At 40.8% G+C, this 18,574-nt stretch overlaps 1 protein-coding gene across 1 annotated transcript in view; it reads right to left on the bottom strand.

The window, feature by feature from the left end:
* Positions 1–1,210: 1,210 nt before the first annotated feature.
* The window catches only part of LOC119896035 (phospholipid transfer protein-like), a 35,949-nt gene continuing 18,585 nt past the window's right edge, over positions 1,211–18,574 (bottom strand). Inside the window, exons 7-15 of the mRNA XM_038709511.1 lie at positions 12,761–12,916; positions 12,477–12,647; positions 12,232–12,282; positions 10,385–10,552; positions 9,736–9,803; positions 9,605–9,644; positions 8,152–8,203; positions 1,907–1,983; positions 1,211–1,621 (exon numbers count right to left, since the gene is read on the bottom strand). Coding sequence (XP_038565439.1) covers positions 1,544–1,621; positions 1,907–1,983; positions 8,152–8,203; positions 9,605–9,644; positions 9,736–9,803; positions 10,385–10,552; positions 12,232–12,282; positions 12,477–12,647; positions 12,761–12,916 — 861 coding nt within the window. The 3' untranslated portion in view covers positions 1,211–1,543. The remainder of the gene's footprint in view (positions 1,622–1,906; positions 1,984–8,151; positions 8,204–9,604; positions 9,645–9,735; positions 9,804–10,384; positions 10,553–12,231; positions 12,283–12,476; positions 12,648–12,760; positions 12,917–18,574) is intronic.

Genomic DNA, 18,574 nt, shown 5'->3' with positions numbered 1-18,574 from the left:
TTCACTCGGCAGGCTGAGTAACTGCCAGCGCCGGGACTGACATTATATATCTATTTTGTTAATTCTGTGACATTTAATGAAGCATAATGTGATTACAGCGCAGTGATGTCGTGCTAAGTTATAGTTTGAACACAGCCGCACCGTAACTTTAGTCCTGCTAGCGTTTACAGCCAACAGCTGATGAGAGTTGTTCTGGGTCCACTTCAGAACCCTGACAGGGTTCTACCGGGAGCCGAATTACCTCAGAGGTCATCTCCTCTCCAAAACAAACCCGGTCATTAAAACGTTAAAACACAGCCGCATAGCAGCGTTAGCGTTAGCCCTGTGGTGTGTTTACAGCTAACAGCTGATCCGGTAACGTAACTTCTCCTTTTTATTTATCAGCAGAGCCGTGCTGTTGTTTCACCGCTCCTCACTGGTGAACAACCTGCAGTGTTTGAGATTATTATTAAACTGGTTCAATTTTATTAAGCTTATTACTTCAATATATTCCCTGTAAATCTGATGTTAATATATAGATGGTACTCATGGATAGGCGTTAGGCTGCTGTATGAATGAGCACTTTAGAGATATAATGACAGTAATTATAATTATATATATATATATGGCTGGTCTGGTAGTATACTCAGGAAAGACTGTGTTGTTGGGCTTCTGTAAATAACATCATAGAGTACGGTCTAGACCTGCTCTTTTATGAAAAGCGCTGTGAGATAACTGTTGTTGTGATTTGGCGCTATATAAATAAAATTGAATTGCATTGAAAAATTTAATTGAAAATGGACGGATTTAGCCGGAGGAGTGGCTTAATTGAATATTGACAACATATTTCTGTGGTTTTTTGATGGTTTGAATTTGGTTGTGGCTCCTTTATAGAACCATCATAGAGAAAGATCAAGAGGTGAATTTGTGAATTATACTTTGTCAGTTAAATGTTACCAGGCAGCCTTCAGTGTTTCAGAACTGTGCTGTTTTTAAATCGCCCACTAGAGGGCTGCAGCGCCACAATAACCAGCCTAGTTCAAATGAACCAAATGACTTAAGAAAAAGATTAGTTCATTTTAATGAACGAGATTTTCAAAAGAGTGACTTTTCCCCATCACTAGAGTGCACTAAGGCAGGACCAAACCATTTCATGCAAAATCTCAAAACTTTTTGGTCAATGGGGATTTTTAACTTTTTACTGCCAAAAACAAGAAATAAAAAATTCAACAACAGATTCATTCCTTTTATTATTATATTTGAAATATATTTATACTCAATGATGATGGTTTATCTAATGTATAATATAATATAATTTCATTTTTCGTTTTTTTTTGTGGACAAGGCACATCAGTTTCTTCTATATTTACATTGCATTTCATGCTTTTCTATTGTGCAAGTAAACCTTTTTCAAAGAATTTTTATTTGTTATTTGTTTCAAAAAGTGGTGGGGACATGTCCCCAGTGTAAATGAAATCTATGTCGAGGAGTATACAGTGTGAGAGTGAGGGCCCCTCAGGCCCCTGGCCTCCCACAATACTGAGTCGGAAGATTCTAATTCTGGTTATCTGCCGAAATCCAGCACTGCCTTCTTCCTCGCATCTGGGGTGAAGTTCAGGTCCCCCCCGAGCACCATGAAGCCCTGCACACACAACACAGGTGGGTAGTATCTGTGTAGTAACAGGTAGTATCTGAGAGTGGCTACAGCAGATTCCAGGTAAAACGTCAGAGGTCTCTGTCCAGAAGAGTACAGTCCTAGGAACAGCTAAGATACTGCGCAGAACCCTCAAACTCCCAGGCCTCTGGTAGAGGACCCGAGCTTGAAGACACAATCGCTGAGAGGAGGATTTACATATATATATATGTATATATGTATTTCACAGTATTTCATGCAGTACAGTGTATTTTTCTGTATAGTCAGACTCACATCCTGGTAGTCGATCTGTCCCTGAGAGAAGCCCATTCTTTCAGGCAGAGGCATCAGTACTCCTTTATCAAAGTAGCCTGCACACACACACACACACACACATCAAATGTAGACAGTAAAGTGAATCAGTCTCCTTTAAGTCAATTTAAACTAGTGCAGGGCCCGTTCACAGGGGCCGAGGCGAGGCCTCCCTGTTCTGCAGATCGTGCAGGGCCCGTTCAAAGTGTGCGTCTCACATTGGTTCCACCTGCAGCAGTGGTTCTCGCCCCACATGTCTGTTATCCAGGTCTCTTCCTGCCCCCCCATCAAAACAGATGTCGGCTATTTTCCCTGAATATTGTTGGTTGTCGTTATTGACAAGACACAGTGAATGACAACAGATTGATTAATTTGAACAATTAATGGTAACAAAAAGCCATGTGAATGTTCCTCTCAGAACCTGTGTGTGTTTTCCTGGCTGGGGCTCTTAATACCTGAGGGGTCTACTGCTCCTGCCCCAGAAGCTTTTGGCCATTAAAGACTAAATTTCCGGCATTCTTGTGGAAATTTCTGCTCAAATTAATGGTGGAACGGTTTTATTTTTATAAAGGTGTCAGGTGACAATTCTAAATATATAGTAGAACATAAAGCAGAGAGGCTCTCAGGTATCTGTATTACTCCTGTAGATCAACTTCTTTAATATCTGCTGAGTCATGGCTCAGTCTTCCCTACTCTTTGTGTCTTTGTTTGGGGAAGTGACCTCTTTAAATGTTTTTAATCCCTGGACTGTAATAGGCTAGCTCCTGTGTTTCAGCAGCTTTCCTGCTCATGTTCATGTGTTTAAACAGGATAGAACAGTAGAATACGGGGGAGTCCTGGAGAAACAGGGGGGTTGACAGGTAAGCACTGGCTTTGTCACCCTTTTACCAAAGATGATGAGATGAGGATCTGTTGTAATAACACTGTTAATTAATAAATTATTTAGTTGATAAGACTAAAACAGTGGCTGAAATCCTGCTAGATATTCAGCGCTTCCCTACAACTTCAAAAAACTCGGTTTCAACATATTTGTTTCTATGTCAAACCTGCGACATGACGATTACTCAGTTTCAACAATTCACTATCACATATAGCATATAAGCGCCGCCCTCGCTGTTGCAGAGCGGAGTGGTGTAAGCCCCGCCCACCTGCACGAGCCTCCCAACTCTGAGCTGTTCTCTAGTATATTTATTCATTCTGAACGTTGACGCGCGACGCTGCACTTTACAGCAACACAGCCGCCACGTGGTCGCTCGATTGCAGGAACGCTTCTCGACATAATGGAAACAGACGGAGGTTCCTGCCTTTATTAGATAGAGGACTGCAGTGACCCTTGAAGTCACTAAAGTGGGACCATTGAGCCCTGCCTTGTTTTTCTACATTTCCTAGCAACAGATTCACTGAAGTCTTTACCTGCTGAGAAGTTTCTAAAGATTTAAAGCTGTGGCAAAACTTTGTAACTGACTGTCCCGATACTGGGGACGTAATCGATGTTTATTCGAGCTGTTTTCTGTCCAAAAACCACGGTCCTTTGTGTCAACAGAGACCGTCTGGCGGGCTGCCATCTTGGTGAGGTCGGCTTCGCAGCTAAGTGAAGTGAGATGTTTTAGTGAGGTGTTTTAGAAGTGAGGTGTTTTAGTGAGGTGTTTTAGAAGTGAGGTGTTTTAGAAGTGAGGTGTTTTAGTGTGGTGTTTTAGTGAGGTGTTTTAGAAGTGAGGTGTTTTTATAGTGAGGTGTTTTAGAAGTGTGGTGTTTTAGTGAGGTGTTTTAATAGTGTGGTGTTTTAGAAGTGAGGTGTTTTAGAAGTGAGGTGTTTTAGTGAGGTGTTTTAGAAGTGAGGTGTTTTAGTGAGGTGTTTTAGAAGTGAGGTGTTTTAGAAGTGAGGTGTTTTAGTGAGGTGTTTTAGAAGTGAGGTGTTTTAGTGAGGTGTTTTAGAAGTGAGGTGTTTTAGAAGTGAGGTGTTTTAGAAGTGAGGTTTTTTAGTGAGGTGTTTTAGAAGTGAGGTGTTTTAGAAGTGAGGTGTTTCAGTGAGGTGTTTTAATAGTGAGGTGTTTTAGTAGTGAGGTGTTTTAGTGAGGTGTTTTAGAAGTGAGGTGTTTTAGTGAGGTGTTTTAGAAGTGTGATGTTTTAGTGAGGTGTTTTAGAAGTGAGGTGTTTTAATAGTGAGGTGTTTTAGAAGTGTGGTGTTTTAGTGAGGTGTTTTAATAGTGTGGTGTTTTAGAAGTGTGGTGTTTTAGAAGTGAGGTGTTTTAGAAGTGAGGTGTTTTAGTGAGGTGTTTTAGAAGTGTGATGTTTTAGAAGTGTGGTGTTTTAGAAGTGAGGTGGTTTAATAGTGAGGTGTTTTAGAAGTGTGGTGTTTTAGTGAGGTGTTTTAATAGTGTGGTGTTTTAGAAGTGTGGTGTTTTAGAAGTGAGGTGTTTTAGAAGTGAGGTGTTTTAGTGAGGTGTTTTAATAGTGAGGTGTTTTAGAAGTGAGGTGTTTTAGTGAGGTGTTTTAATAGTGAGGTGTTTTAGAAGTGAGGTGTTTTAATAGTGAGGTGTTTTAGAAGTGAGGTGTTTTAATAGTGAGGTGTTTTAGAAGTGTGGTGTTTTAGAAGTGAAGTGTTTTAGTGAGGTGTTTTAGAAGTGAGGTGTTTTAGAAGTGAGGTGTTTTAGAAGTGAGGTGTTTTAGTGAGGTGTTTTAGAAGTGAGGTGTTTCAGTGAGGTGTTTTAATAGTGAGGTGTTTTAGTAGTGAGGTGTTTTAGTAGTGAGGTGTTTTAGTGAGGTGTTTTAGAAGTGAGGTGTTTAAGTGAGGTGTTTTAGAAGTGAGGTGTTTTAGAAGTGAGGTGTTTTAGTGAGGTGTTTTAGAAGTGAGGTGTTTCAGTGAGGTGTTTTAATAGTGAGGTGTTTTAGTAGTGAGGTGTTTTAGTAGTGAGGTGTTTTAGTGAGGTGTTTTAGAAGTGAGGTGTTTAAGTGAGGTGTTTTAGAAGTGAGGTGTTTTAGAAGTGAGGTGTTTTAGTGAGGTGTCTTAGAAGTGAGATGTTTTAGAAGTGTGGTGTTTTAGTGAGGTGTTTTAATAGTGAGGTGTTTTAGTGAGGTGTTTTAGAAGTGAGGTGTTTTAGAAGTGTGGTGTTTTAGAAGTGAGGTGTTTTAGAAGTGCGGTGTTTTAGAAGTGGGGTGTTTTAGAAGTGTGGTGTTTTAGTGAGGTGTTTTAGAAGTGAGGTGTTTTAGAAGTGAGGTGTTTTAGAAGTGAGGTGTTTTAGTGAGGTGTTTTAGAAGTGAGGTGTTTTAAAAGTGAGGTGTTTTAGTGAGGTGTTTTAGAAGTGAGGTGTTTTAGTGAGGTGTTTTAGAAGTGTGGTGTTTTAGAAGTGAGGTGTTTTAGTGAGGTGTTTTAGAAGTGTGGTGTTTTAGTGAGGTGTTTTAGAAGTGAGGTGTTTTAGAAGTGAGGTGTTTTAGAAGTGAGGTGTTTTATTAGTGAGGTGTTTTAGAAGTGAGGTGTTTTAGTGAGGTGTTTTAATAGTGAGGTGTTTTAGAAGTGTGGTGTTTTAGAAGTGAGGTGTTTTAGAAGTGAGGTGTTTTAGTGAGGTGTTTTAATAGTGAGGTGTTTTAGAAGTGAGGTGTTTTAGTGAGGTGTTTTAATAGTGAGGTGTTTTAGAAGTGAGGTGTTTTAATAGTGAGGTGTTTTAGAAGTGAGGTGTTTTAATAGTGAGGCGTTTTAGAAGTGTGGTGTTTTAGAAGTGAAGTGTTTTAGTGAGGTGTTTTAGACGTGAGGTGTTTTAATAGTGAGGTGTTTTAGAAGTGTGGTGTTTTAGAAGTGAGGTGTTTTAGAAGTGAGGTGTTTTAGTGAGGTGTTTTAATAGTGAGGTGTTTTAGAAGTGTGGTGTTTTAGAAGTGAAGTGTTTTAGTGAGGTGTTTTAGACGTGAGGTGTTTTAGACGTGAGGTGTTTTAGACGTGAGGTGTTTTAGAAGTGTGGTGTTTTAGAAGTGAGGTGTTTTAGAAGTGAGGTGTTTTAGTGAGGTGTTTTAATAGTGAGGTGTTTTAGAAGTGAGGTGTTTTAGTGAGGTGTTTTAATAGTGAGGTGTTTTAGAAGTGAGGTGTTTTAATAGTGAGGTGTTTTAGAAGTGAGGTGTTTTAATAGTGAGGTGTTTTAGAAGTGTGGTGTTTTAGAAGTGAAGTGTTTTAGTGAGGTGTTTTAGAAGTGTGGTGTTTTAGTGAGGTGTTTTAATAGTGAGGTGTTTTAGAAGTGAGGTGTTTAAGTGAGGTGTTTTAGAAGTGAGGTGTTTTAGAAGTGAGGTGTTTTAGTGAGGTGTCTTAGAAGTGAGATGTTTTAGAAGTGTGGTGTTTTAGTGAGGTGTTTTAATAGTGAGGTGTTTTAGTGAGGTGTTTTAGAAGTGAGGTGTTTTAGAAGTGAGGTGTTTTAGTGAGGTGTTTTAGAAGTGAGGTGTTTTAGAAGTGAGGTGTTTTAGAAGTGAGGTGTTTCAGTGAGGTGTTTTAATAGTGAGGTGTTTTAGTAGTGAGGTGTTTTAGTGAGGTGTTTAGAAGTGAGGTGTTTTAGTGAGGTGTTTTAGAAGTGTGATGTTTTAGTGAGGTGTTTTAGAAGTGAGGTGTTTTAATAGTGAGGTGTTTTAGAAGTGTGGTGTTTTAGTGAGGTGTTTTAATAGTGTGGTGTTTTAGAAGTGTGGTGTTTTAGAAGTGAGGTGTTTTAGAAGTGAGGTGTTTTAGTGAGGTGTTTTAGAAGTGTGATGTTTTAGTGAGGTGTTTTAGAAGTGAGGTGTTTTAATAGTGAGGTGTTTTAGAAGTGTGGTGTTTTAGTGAGGTGTTTTAATAGTGAGGTGTTTTAGAAGTGAAGTGTTTTAGTGAGGTGTTTTAATAGTGAGGTGTTTTAGAAGTGTGGTGTTTTAGTAGTGAGGTGTTTTAGTGAGGTGTTTTAAAAGTGACGTGTTTTAATAGTGAGGTGTTTTAGAAGTGAGGTTTTTTAGTGAGGTGTTTTAGAAGTGAAGTGTTTTAGTGAGGTGTTTTAGAAGTGAGGTGTTTTAGAAGTGAGGTGTTTTAGTGAGGTGTTTTAGAAGTGTGGTGTTTTAGTGAGGTGTTTTAGAAGTGAGGTGTTTTAGAAGTGAGGTGTTTTAGTGAGGTGTTTTAGAAGTGAGGTGTTTTAGTGAGGTGTTTTAGAAGTGAGGTGTTTTAGAAGTGTGGTGTTTTAGAAGTGAGGTGTTTTAGAAGTGAGGTGTTTTAGTGAGGTGTTTTAGAAGTGAGGTGTTTTAGTGAGGTGTTTTAGAAGTGTGGTGTTTTAGTGAGGTGTTTTAGAAGTGTGGTGTTTTAGAAGTGAGGTGTTTTAGTGAGGTGTTTTAGAAGTGTGGTGTTTTAGTGAGGTGTTTTAGAAGTGAGGCGTTTTAGAAGTGTGGTGTTTTAGAAGTGTGGTGTTTTAGTGAGGTGTCTTAGAAGTGAGGTGTTTTAGAAGTGAGGTGTTTTAGAAGTGTGGTGTTTTAGAAGTGAGGTGTTTTAGAAGTGTGGTGTTTTAGAAGTGAGGTGTTTTAGTGAGGTGTTTTAGAAGTGTGGTGTTTTAGTGAGGTGTTTTAGAAGTGAGGTGTTTTAGAAGTGTGGTGTTTTAGTGAGGTGTCTTAGAAGTGAGATGTTTTAGAAGTGTGGTGTTTTAGTGAGGTGTTTTAGAAGTGTGGTGTTTAAGTAAGGTGTTTTAGAAGTGAGGTGTTTTAGTGAGGTGTTTTAGAAGTGAGGTGTTGTAGAAGTGTGGTGTTTTAGTGAGGTGTTTTAGTGAGGTGTTTTAGACGTGAGGTGTTTTAGACGTGAGGTGTTTTAGTGAGGTGTTTTAGACGTGAGTTGTTTTAGAAGTGAGGTGTTTTAGACGTGAGTTGTTTAAGTGAGGTGTTTTAGTGAGGTTTTTTAGTAGTGAGGTGTTTTACAAGTGAGGTGTTTTAGAAGTGAGGTGTTTTAGACGTGAGTTGTTTAAGTGAGGTGTTTTAGTGAGGTTTTTTAGTAGTGAGGTGTTTTAGACGTGAGGTGTTTAAGTGAGGTGTTTTAGAAGTGTGGTGTTTTAGAAGTGAGGTGTTTTAGACGTGAGGTATTTTAGTGAGTGTGTTTAGTGAGGTATTAATAACTTTAAATAAGCTCTATTAAAGAAATTTTAAATCTGGACGTCACCAGTTTCTGAACCCTGGTTAGGGCCCTGCTTGAAGTGTTAATCGCCTGTTTGATCAGCATCATGAAGAGGTTCATGTGTGTCAGTGCTCACCACGCAGGAAGCCCTTCAGCTTTTTCGACAGCAATCCATTCAAAGGTTTCACCTGCACACAAACACAGAACACAGCGGCATCATTATTACTGTTGTTACAGACTGACAAGAAGGAAAAACCTCCTGAACTTGCCGGTCCAAGTGTCCATAAGGTGGCATTGTCACAGTGTCAGGTATCTGTGAGGTATCTAAACTGTCCATTCAGTTTCAAAATCTATTGGAACTAAACTGGTTAAATTATATTATACAGAATATGTTTGACTGATCTATTGTGTAAATTTGTGCTCCAAGAATTGAATCAAATATGAATCAAACTGCACAGGCTTGATCTAATTCCAGATTCTCGTCATGGAGCCACAGTGCCCTCCTGAGGACAAAAGAGGTACAACATGCCATGTTTTCTGTCTGTACAGGGATGTGAAATCCTTCACCATAAACCTATTTTACTTGTCAATTTAAATCTTCATTCTTAACCCTTTAAGTAGTTTGTTAGCGTAGAAGTTACATGTTACTGCTAACTAGTCACAACCTTCTAGTTAAGTAATACCCCAACTGCATAAATACGACAGTTACTTATAGTAGGAGGAGTAACGTTTAATCTGAGTTTGTTCTGTCCTTCTTTAGCAGCTTTATAATTGTCCTGTTTATCAGAAGAAAGTCATAGTGGTCAGGTCAAAGTTTTTCTGTTCTACTTGGATCCTGTAACAATTTGTTATTGCGCAGCTTAAACCTTAAACTTGAAAACACAAAGTTGGCAGGTGGGTTGAACTTTTCTCCCACTACTCAGGCACATATAATGGCCCTCTGAAAATCAGCTTTGCATTTACGTAATTATCTCAAGAAGGCTTGGCTTTGAGTCCAAATCCTTTCATCACTTTAATCTCTTAAGTCATCTGGTCTTCTCCGCTGGAAATGTCCAATGTTCGATTTTTATCGAGCTGCTTGAATCCGATTATCGCTGCTGAATGTTTGTTTTGGGTTTGTACCGCTGTAGTAAACTGGGTCGTGTTGGCATAAACTTCTGCGAGTACTGCACAGAATTTGCGATGTATGTGAACGTGCCATAAGAATTAAAGCTAACACGCCCACAGGGCGTGTCTTTTCATTGGTCAACACTAGACCTGGCCTTCTACTGGTTGGGGATTCTGACAGCGTTCTTGCAAAAGCAGTACGAGAGCAGAAATCTGAGAGCAAACGTTTCACAGAAGCAGCGCGAGTGTGAGGAGAAGAGCTGTAGCTGAGGCAGGAAATCTGTGCAGCAACAAAACATCCGAGTCCAAACTCACAGTCTGAACAGACCGGAGCAGGTCTGAGTGCGAGCTGTGAGGGCAGGGAAAGATTTACAGCATCTGAGTGTGAAATCAATACGTCACGCACTCAGACTTGAATAAAGAGTCACGCTCTCAGACTCTTAACTAAAGACAGGAAAATGATGTGGCTGGTGGGTTCTTACCAGATTGTCTCTGATACTATTTTTGGTGATGATGGTACAGCTGAAAGATAGAACCAAGTTTAGCTTAGCATGGATGCTAATGGGATTCTGTGTGCTGTAGCACGTGTGACTGTGTGTGTGTGTGTGCTTACTCGACGTTGCTTGAAGGGAGAGTCAGGTAGTTTCCCTTGATGGCGACCATTATCTGAACCGTACAACTCTGGAGGAGAAACAGTTTGATGTTTAGTTGTAGAAGAAGAAATGGTCTCACCTGACGGTCAGACTGAGAGGACAGCTTGGTCCTGGATCAGACTGTAAATACTGTCATGCAGGTGCTAGGATGTCTGTCAACTGTTCAACAACTATATTTCATGGATTCAGAGCTGCAGTGGGCGGGAAACCAATCAATTAATCATTATAAACACTGCAGATGTGTCTGTTATTAGTCTCTCCATTGACTTCGTTCGTTATCACGCTGCCTCTATAACTCCTCTTGCTCTGTGGGGAAAACCTCAGGGGGTGGTGGGAAAGTGCTTCTTTCCTCTGGCATTAATCATCTCACAACCCCTCTGATTTTGTCTGATTTTGTTTGTTTCTGCTTTTGAGCGAGTGGGAGGTGCTGGTGGGCTTTTGTTTGGGTCTGTCTGTTTGTGTTCTCTGGCTTTCTCTCCCTCTCGCTTGTCCTTTCTTCCTCTCCAATGCAAGGGCTGCGCTGGTGGGGCCCTTTGTTTCAGGTACAGGTGAGACGCTGACATCAGATCATGACAGATGTGTGTGTTCTGGTTGTGGTTGTGTTTTTACCGCTGACACCGAGAGGAGCTGCTCCTGTTCCCTTCCAGCCGGCACTGCGAACACACGGACTCTGGCTCTGGCAGTGATCGTCACTCCATCCCTATGGCTGGTGGTGATGCTCGGCGCCTCGGTGACTTCCACTTCAGCAGAGAGGGGATCTGTCATCCGCAATGGTTGCTATGGAAACACAGCATTAGTAAGTAGAACAGCGCACTCAGTAGAGTGCAGATCTGCACCAGGTGTGTCTGTGGGCAGATGGGAGGGGGGCGACTGTTTTTTAAATTTGTTACAGACCAACTCCAGCTTGTTAGAATCTCAGATTGTGACAGCTCCCCTTCAACAGAGGAATTAGAAAACACTAAAGTCAAGGTCTGACATTTAGGAGACACATTTTTGAGTTGATTGATTAATATAAGTTTAAACACCCTATAACTAATATATTTTTCATTTCCGCTCGAAAATGCTTGCTAATAAATGCATGCAGACAACTATTAGCTGGAAAACACTGTAGGGCCATGGCATAAAGCCTTACCTAGTCCTAGTTTAAATTCCATACCAATACCATTAAAAATGACTATTTCACACAGGTTTTTCCAAGTGTATGTTGTATTTTTTTCTGAAACAGCTCCGCCCCTTGGTGGCAGGCGGCTGCTGCTGCATCGCTCCGTATCAGCTGGCAGCTCGACGCAGATGTGATTTTTTGCTGGTAGATCATGAACTTCCTACTTAAAGCTGGATATCATTATTTTCAGAATTTTATTGGCTACATGAAGTGCCAGTCATCGGCACAAGTGATTGCAATTGGCTCGGCCTACCCGCGAAATAACAGGGGCTGGCCCTTCCTTACAGCGTGGGCTCTCGTTGGCTGTTGTAGGCTGTGAAAGGGACATGTGAGCTCCTATTGGGTCGTATTTGGTGTCACTCAAAAGGTCAGAGTTCAGCAGCTAATTTGAATACAAGCTATCGTATTTGTTTACAATCAAATCAGAGTTTGAACAGTTATAATGACATATGAGCCACGTCTGCTGGCAAATATGAAACGATGCAGCAGCTGTCCCTGGGGATTTATTGATGGAATAATGTGTTTTGGACTAAATGTTTTTACTGGATTGGATCGTCTGGACCTTTGACAACGTAACAAGACCGTTTTTGTTGGAATATAATCGATCGGTTGATTAGTTATTATGAGGCTTCATAGGTGCTTTGCGTCAATTTTGATTGTACTGGCTGGTCTGACAGAAGCGCTGATTGGACCCGCTGTGGTGATTGTATCTTGAAATGGTTTGCATTGGTCAAATCACAAGGATTTTAGCTTTCAAACGGTGGATCATATGAGTATGAAATTAACATAGCAGCTGTATGCACATACCGAAAGCCACCGCCAGGAAATGACTGCCCGTGGGCAGGCCGTTGGAATAGTAAGAGGTTAAGTAGCCCAGTTAGAAGAGAGGGGCAGTTTTTCAGTGTAATAAAAGCTTGAATCAGCATGTCAGCGTTGTTGTGAGCTCAGTTTGGTGATATTCCTAAAATGAAAAACACTGGCTGCAGCTTCACCTTGTTCTCATTAGTTTTTAAAATACTTCAAGTCAAGTGATACGGTTAATAAAAGCATTCAAAGAACTGGGATCGTATGGAGAAACAGATATAATTGCGTATCATCTGCGTAAAGTGATATACAGAATAGAGGAGGGCCCTGAATGCTTCCTTGGAGAACATCATAATCAAACATCTGTGACTCACAATCACCTTAACTAACCAATAATTTTATAAACTACATGTTGGAAATGAAAAGGGATAACACACTCATTTTATATGTCCTTTGAAGACCTTTTCTGCTAATTTCTTTTTGCACTTACCCTACTCAACTGGAGAGCTCTCAGAGCAGCCTTCAGACCTGCATCGGTCACCTGGTGAGGAGAACAAAGGAGGTTTGTATCATCAGGATCAGCTGAAAGACACACTAAATAAACTCACTTCATACAGTCAAATACATTAGTGGTTAGGTCTCTCAGAGTAAAAGCCTGGGGTGGTGAGCTGCGTGGCTCAATTTGGTGAACCACGTCATCTTGTGGTTTGGCAGGTGTTTTTTGGCTATTCCCACCATTTCAGTCTGCGCCATGACTCCTGTGCTGTAGACCGACATGATGGCGCTGTTGATGAGGAACTCAGAGACGCCCACGTAAGCCATCCGGTCACTTTCTCTGAAAACTGGATCTGCACCTCTTCTTATTGAACCAGCATCAACAGTCTCGCCCTGCCTGAACACCAAGCCCTGAAACACACAGTCAGTCTATTAAATAGTATAGTGGCATTATTAACGGGCCCATACACCGGGTTACTTCTCGTGGTGTTCAGGCAGCAGGAAATGTTCAGTTTTTTTCTCACTTTGAAAGGCACATCGAGGAATGTGGAGGCCACTGTGACGTCTCCGCTCAGAGAGTAGTCGATGTTGAGGTCTTTGTACAGAGTCATCGCCATGGAGATGTTCTCCAACATGGAGTTAACTTGAGGAACAGCGTACCTCTGAACAGCAGGACAGAGCTGCAGACAGACAGACAGTGTTGGTGTCTCCTCCTGGTCCAAGGAGGGGCAGTAGTGTTAAAAAGCTCTACATAGATTACATAGAGTTTGTGGGAATTAATTCTATATATCTTATTAGCACGCTCTCAGACAATCACATCACTGATCTCATCGCTCTGAAACAACCTGTTTGTTCTTTTAAAGGTTCTTCAACTGATTCATCTTGTCTCACTACTGGAACTCTGTCGGACAGTTTAAAAAAATGGATCAACTTACTGCAGCAGAACCGGAGATGAAGTTCATTTTATATCACACGTTCTTCTTCCTTATCAAAAGCTGCCACCTACATTACCCAGAATGCACCTCTCCCTAGACTGAGCTATGTTAGTAGTAGCTAATGGAGCTTGCAGCAGAGATGAGCCGCAGCTGCACAGATCTGCAAGCTCATTCCTAACTTTACAACTTGTTGTCCCTGTCTGAGGCACTTAAGCCGTCTACTAGTTTAAAAACATGTCCAGTAGAACTCCCCAACACCTGGGGATACCTGGAGACACCTAGGGACACCTGGGGACTCCTAACTGTCTCGGGAGAGGGTTCCCACCTGCTTCAAGACAACCACTATCGTTCCTGTACCTACAGTAAATAGTCTGCAGTGTCTGGTCTGAACGACCACCACCCTGTGGCTCTCACCCCCATTCTGATGAAGTGTTTTGAGAAACTGGTACTTCAGCACATAAAGAACAAAATCCCAGCCAGACTGGACCTCACCAGTTTGCTTTCAGAACCATCTGATCCACAGAGGATGCCATCTCCACTGCCCTCCACTCAGCCCTCAAACACCTTGAGAAAAACAACACCTACATCAGAATGCTGTTTGTGGATTTCAGCTCAGCGTTCAACACAATCTCCCCATGAAGCTGATCAGCAAACTCAGCACTCTGGGTTTAAACACAACACTCTGCAGCTGGATACTGGACTTCCTCACAAACAGACCCCAGTCAGTTCGGATTGGCGGACACACCTCTACGCAGAGTCGCAGTCTAACACACTTCTCTGCTCCTCCATTTCAGGAGTTACTTAGTGAAAATCCTATAGTGACGGTGTCTGCCCCCCGACCATCGAAATTATTTAAAAAGGTAAACAGAAGAGGAGCTGTGCATAAAAACCTCATAAAAATTAAATCCACAAGAGCAATAGTGCAAACGAATAGGAGAGTTAAATGTGGACACTTAAACATCAGATCTCTCTCTTCTAAAGGTGTACTAGTAAATGAACTAATATCAGATTATGATATTGATTTATTTGGTCTTACTGAAACCTGGCTGGGTGATGGAGAATATGTTAGCCTAAATGAACTTTAGGTTTTATTAGATCTTAGTGCTGCATTTGATACCATTGACCATCAGATCCTATTGCAGAGACTGGAATATTTCATTGGCATTAAAGGAACCGCTCTAAGCTGGTTTAAGTCCTATTTATCAGATCAATTTCAGTTTGTACATGTTAACGATGAGTCCTCCATGCACGCCAAAGTTACTCATGGAGTTCCTCAAGGATCTGTCCTTGGACTAATCCTCTTCACTTTATATATGCTTCCTTTAGGCAATATTATCAGGAAACATTCCATAAGCTTTCATTGTTATGCAGATGATACTCAGTTATATCTATCGATCAAGCCAGATGAAACTCATCAGTTAGCTAAACTTCAAATGTGCCTTCAGGATGTTAAAACCTGGATGAGCTGTAATTTTCTCATGTTAAACTCAGATAAAATGAAGTTATTGCTCTGGGGCCTAAGCACCTCCGTGACGCATTATCTAAAGATGTAGTTTCCCTGGATGGCATCGCCTTGGCCTCCAGCACCACTGTGAGGAATCTTGGAGTTATCTTTGATCAGGACATGTCGTTTAAGTCTCACATTAAGCAAATTTCAAGGACCGCCTTTTTTCACCTACGTAATATTGCGAAAATCAGGAACATCCTGTCTAAAAATGATGCAGAAAAACTAGTCCATGCATTTGTTACTTCTAGGCTGGATTACTGCAATTCCTTATTATCAGGCTGCTCGAAAAAGTCCGTTAAGACTCTTCAGCTGATCCAGAATGCTGCAGCACGTGTTCTGACAGGAACCAGGAAAAGAGATCACATTTCTCCTGTTTTAGCTTCTTTGCATTGGCTTCCAGTAAAATCCAGAATAGAATTTAAAATCATTCTTCTTACCTACAAAGCTCTTAATGGTCAGGCACCATCTTATCTTAAAGAGCTCATAGTACCTTACTACCCCACCAGAGCACTGCGCTCCCAGAATGCAGGGTTACTTGTGGTTCCTAGAGTCTCCAAAAGTAGACTAGGAGCCAGAGCGTTCAGCTATCAAGCTCCTCTCCTGTGGAACCAGGTTCCAGTTTGGGTTCAGGAGGCAGACACCATCTCCACATTTAAGAGTAGGCTTAAGACTTTCCTCTTTGATAAAGCTTATAGTTAGTATAAGCCTTAGTTATGCTGCTATAGGCCTAGACTGCCGGGGGATTTCCCATGATGCACTGAGCTCCTCTCTCCTCTACTTTCTCTCCCTCTGTATGCAACCTCATCCCATTATTGCATGTTACTAACACAACTTCTCCCCTTTCTGGTAGTCTTGTGCTTTCTCGTCCCTCTCCTCTCTCCTATCACTTCCTGCAGGTTTTCTGGCTCTGGAGCTGTGGAGTCTGGATCTGTGGTTGCGGGTCACCTGCTGCCCCCGTGTTCCTGCTCGACACCCTCTGCTGCAACGACTATTGTTGCTAGTCTTATTGTTATTATTGTTATTATAATCATTAACATTACGATTGTTACCATTAACACTATTATAAATATCTGTACCATTTTTCATTTAGTCTATAGCAACATTACCTTCACTGTCTGTACCTCTGTGTGTATATTGTGTAGGCTGCCTCCCTCCCCTCTCTCTCTCCTTACATCTCTCTCTCTCTCTCTCTCTCTGTGTGTGCGCATGCGTTGAGTGAGTGAGGTGCGTGGAGAGTGTGTGACGGCGGTGAAAGGTACGAGTGTTTGAAAAACTTTTTCTACCCTTTTCTATCTTTGGTAATTGTTTTTTGGTATTTATAATTGGGGTTTTAGGGAATATTGGTGAGGAAGGTGGTTAGTTTTGGGTGAGTTTGACTCCCAGTCGGTGTACTGGGAGAATGGCAGCTCCCGGTGCGGAAAGTTTGGAGTTTCTAACGAGGCGTCACGGTGTGAAAATCGATGCTACTGCAAGTATAGAGGAGTGTAGTTTAGCGGTGAGTGCAGTAGTTGGTCATGAGAATGTTTTATCGGCGTCGCGAATGAACAACGCGATTGTTTTGTTCGTTAAGACGATCGAATTGGCGAACTTGTTGGTGGAGAGTGGTGTAGAGATTGGTGGTATTTTTACCTCAGTGCTACCTCTCTCTACGCCATCTAAGAGAGTAACGTTATCTAACGTGCCGCCGTTCATCAAGAACGAAGTTCTGGTTGGAATGCTCTCGAGGTATGGGAAACTGGTCTCTCCCATTAAGATGATTTTGATTGGAAGTAAGTCATCGTTGTTGAAACATGTGGTGTCTTTCAGGCGTTATGTTTATATGGTACTGAAAGATAACGTTGAGGAACTTGATCTGACTCTAAATTTTCGACATGAAGAATTTAATTACGTGATATATGCTACAACTAATACAATGAGGTGTTTTGGTTGCGGTGAAAATGGACACCTTATTCGTGGTTGTCCAAAAAGAGAGGAAAACGTAAATAAAACTGCATTAACTGTTGCTTCAGAAAGTGCAAATGAAGTGCAGAATGAAATCGCTACAGTTGTTGAGGAGATGCCGGGTCCAAGCAGGGCGTCGGTTGCTCCTAAAGTGGTAGAGAAGGTTTCTGAGATTGTGGAAAAGTCGGTGTAGCTGCAGCTGGGGAGAAAGAGGGTATATGTTCCCAGAGGATAGAACAAGCAGTTGTTGATTCAGATGATGGCAGTAACAGTGAAGACAAGGCTATGGTAAATCCAGAAGATGGTGATTCTGTGTTGGGAGATGAAGAATGTCTCTTTAAAATCCCCCCAAAAAGGAAGTTGTTGGAATGCCCTGCTGAAAAAAAAGCAAAAAGAATAGATGGCATTCATATGAGCCAGACTGACACTGAGAGCGAAAGTGACATTTCAGAATGTAGTGTCACTGCTAGTCTGCCCCAAAGTGGTTTCTCTAGCCGAACGTACACTGTTGTGGATATTAAGTCATTTTTGAAAATAACAAAAAATGTGAAAAAAGTCAAACTAGAGGAGTATTTTCCAGACATAATACAGTTTATCGAGAAGGTAAAGATTTTTAGAAGTGAAAGTTGTTTCACTAATCAAGAGGTTTACCGTCTTAAGAAAATTATTATGAAATTAAGTAGTCAGTCAGGCGGGCTCAGTGAAAACAGCTAGAATGGGTAAATTGAGGCATCTTTTATGGCTTTGTTTCTTTTGCTCTCTTTCTTTATCCTTTATGGGGGAAATACATTTTGCTTCCTTGAATGTTAATGGAGCAAGAGATTTTAAGAAGAGAGCTCAAGTTTTTGAATTAATGAAATATAAGAAAATTGATGTGTTGTTTTTACAAGAGACACATACTGATGTATCAAATGCTGTAGACTGGGTAAAAGAATTTGATGGATTAGTGATTTTAAGCCATCATACCTCATTGAGTGGTGGAGTTGCAGTGTTATTTTCAAAAGATTTTATTGTATTGTATTGTCTGTATTTGAAAATAGTTCTTTTGTTTTTGTCTGTGTATACGCTCCAACTATGGCATTGGAAAGAATGATATTTTTGAACACTTTGGATGATGTTTTAAATGAGTGTTATAATGATGATTTTTTAATGTTAGGAGGGGATTTTAATTGTACTGAAAATGTCATAGATCGAAATCATGTTGAACCACACATGCAATCCAGAAAGAGGCTAATTCAAATGAAAAAGTCTCATAGCATAATTGATATATGGAGGAATTTCCATGGTATACAGAGACAGTATACTTGGGCTCATGCTCATGAAAATCAGTTATCGCTGGCAAGGCTTGATAGATTCTATGGATTTAAGCATCAATTAAGCATGTTTAGAGAATGTTCAATAAGTCCGGTTTGTTTTTCCGATCACAGCTTGATAAAATGTGTTGTAGCAAAAAGTTTTGTCAAATCAAAAAGTGCTTATTGGCATTTTAACAATAATTTATTATCTGACTTTTTTTTTAGAGAAGTTTTTAAAGAGTTCTGGACAAATGCTAAAGCTATGAAGTCATCTTTCTTAACATTGCAGCAGTGGTGGGATTTTGTTAAAATACAAATCAAACAATTGTGTCAACAATATACTCACAACGCCACAAGAGACAGAAATACCTCAATGAGTATGTTAGAAGAAGAGTTGATGAAGCTACAAGAGCTTGCAGAGTCCACAAAAGATGCCACCCATATAGAGCACATAAAAAAGAAAAAAAAATATTATCTGACATGCTAGGCTGTGCAACACAAGGTGCTATCATTAGATCCCGTTTTCAAAGTGCAGAATTAATGGATGCTCCTTCTAAATTCTTTTTCAGTCTAGAAAAAAAGAATGGACAGAAAAAGTTCATTCATGCCTTGCAGTCCGAAGAAGGGGATTTGTTGACAAATCCCTCAGATATTAGGAAG

Source organism: Micropterus salmoides, unplaced genomic scaffold, assembly GCF_014851395.1.
Source record: "Micropterus salmoides isolate LMB-PRFRI ecotype aquatic unplaced genomic scaffold, ASM1485139v1 Ms_hic_scaffold_10, whole genome shotgun sequence".
Lineage (NCBI taxonomy): Eukaryota > Metazoa > Chordata > Actinopteri > Centrarchiformes > Centrarchidae > Micropterus > Micropterus salmoides.
This window is presented reverse-complemented; position numbering and strand designations above follow the sequence as displayed.